The sequence below is a fragment of the Mastomys coucha genome, unplaced genomic scaffold, assembly GCF_008632895.1.
Source record: "Mastomys coucha isolate ucsf_1 unplaced genomic scaffold, UCSF_Mcou_1 pScaffold20, whole genome shotgun sequence".
Lineage (NCBI taxonomy): Eukaryota > Metazoa > Chordata > Mammalia > Rodentia > Muridae > Mastomys > Mastomys coucha.
The window spans coordinates 63030589-63031792 of NW_022196903.1; the positions used below are offsets into that span (position 1 = coordinate 63030589).

Below are 1204 nucleotides of genomic sequence, written 5' to 3' on the forward strand. Positions count from 1 at the left end.
CAGTGGGAAATTTGTAGCAGAACCAGGAATTTCTGAAGCTGAGCTCTCTAGGCTTTTTAGGGGTTAGGAGTAAACTACATAGTATGGGTTCAGACATTGCCTCATTTTTCAACAATTACAAGGGAATGGAATCATCGATCATTCTTCCCCTGCATCCATGATGAGATTTTCTTAGTTTCCAGTAAATCACAAGAATATTGTCTGATTACACAAGGACAATTTTAGGCTATGTATTCTTGTGCTGAATCAGAGTATAGAGAATTCAGAGTAAAGGGGCCTTCTTCTGCATTACACATATTTCTGTAAAACTTCTCCTTTCCTTGTGGTTTTTGCTAAGGTCTGAATCACTGTGGGAGGCCAATTGTAACTGTGTTGACAGAAATAAATTCCAACATCTTCAGGCTCCACACTGTTGATGCTAAGAGTGAAATCTGTCCCTGATCCACTGCCACTGAACCTGGAGGGGATCCCGGAGATGGACTGGGAAGCATACTTGATGAGAAGTCTTGGAGACTCATGTGATTTTTGTTGATACCAGTGTAGTTCGTTGCTAATACTCTGGCTGGCCCTGTAGGAAAGACTGACTCTATCTCCTGGAGTCACAGACAGGGTGGCTGGAGACTGAGTCAGCACAATGTCACCTCTGGAGGCTGGAAAAATAGAAATAAATATTAGTAAGAAAACATTGAACATGAAAGGCACTTTTAAACTCTCAAGAAAAAAAATTCAATGTTTAAATTTCTTAAAATCAAAAGTCAAACTCCATGTGATGCTGGCTTCCAAATAAAAAAGAAAATTTCATAATTAAATAATTAAATAATATTTCAACTTTATTTCCATGTCCAAACAGTCATACCTGAAATCCAGAAAATCAGAAGTCCAAGGAACTGAAGTGTTAACATCATCTTTGAGCTTTCCCTGAGTTTGTGTGGATCATGTCACAAACTGAGAAAGGCCTTCTTATAATACTCTATGTGGCAGGAACACTAAAATGAAGAAGTACTTATGCAAATCATACTGACTTCATACTATTTGTAATATAGATGTGGTCAGAAGAGCAGGATCCTCATGCCTTAGAATATTTATCCCCTTGATGGTTACCTGAAGAGATGTTGAGATTTAAAGGTGGCTTGGCTACTTCTTACATGGATTCATAATTAGCAGAGTCTAATGAAGTCTGTAGGATACATTCAGTAGTTTAAAA

At 38.0% G+C, this 1204-nt stretch overlaps 1 gene segment (V, D, J or C); it reads right to left on the reverse strand.

Moving 5' to 3' along the window:
* Positions 1-288: 288 nt before the first annotated feature.
* On the reverse strand, positions 289-933 carry LOC116099890. The segment is given in 2 exon segments: positions 289-650; positions 857-933. Coding segments are annotated over 2 exon segments (411 nt in total).
* Positions 934-1204: the final 271 nt, after the last annotated feature.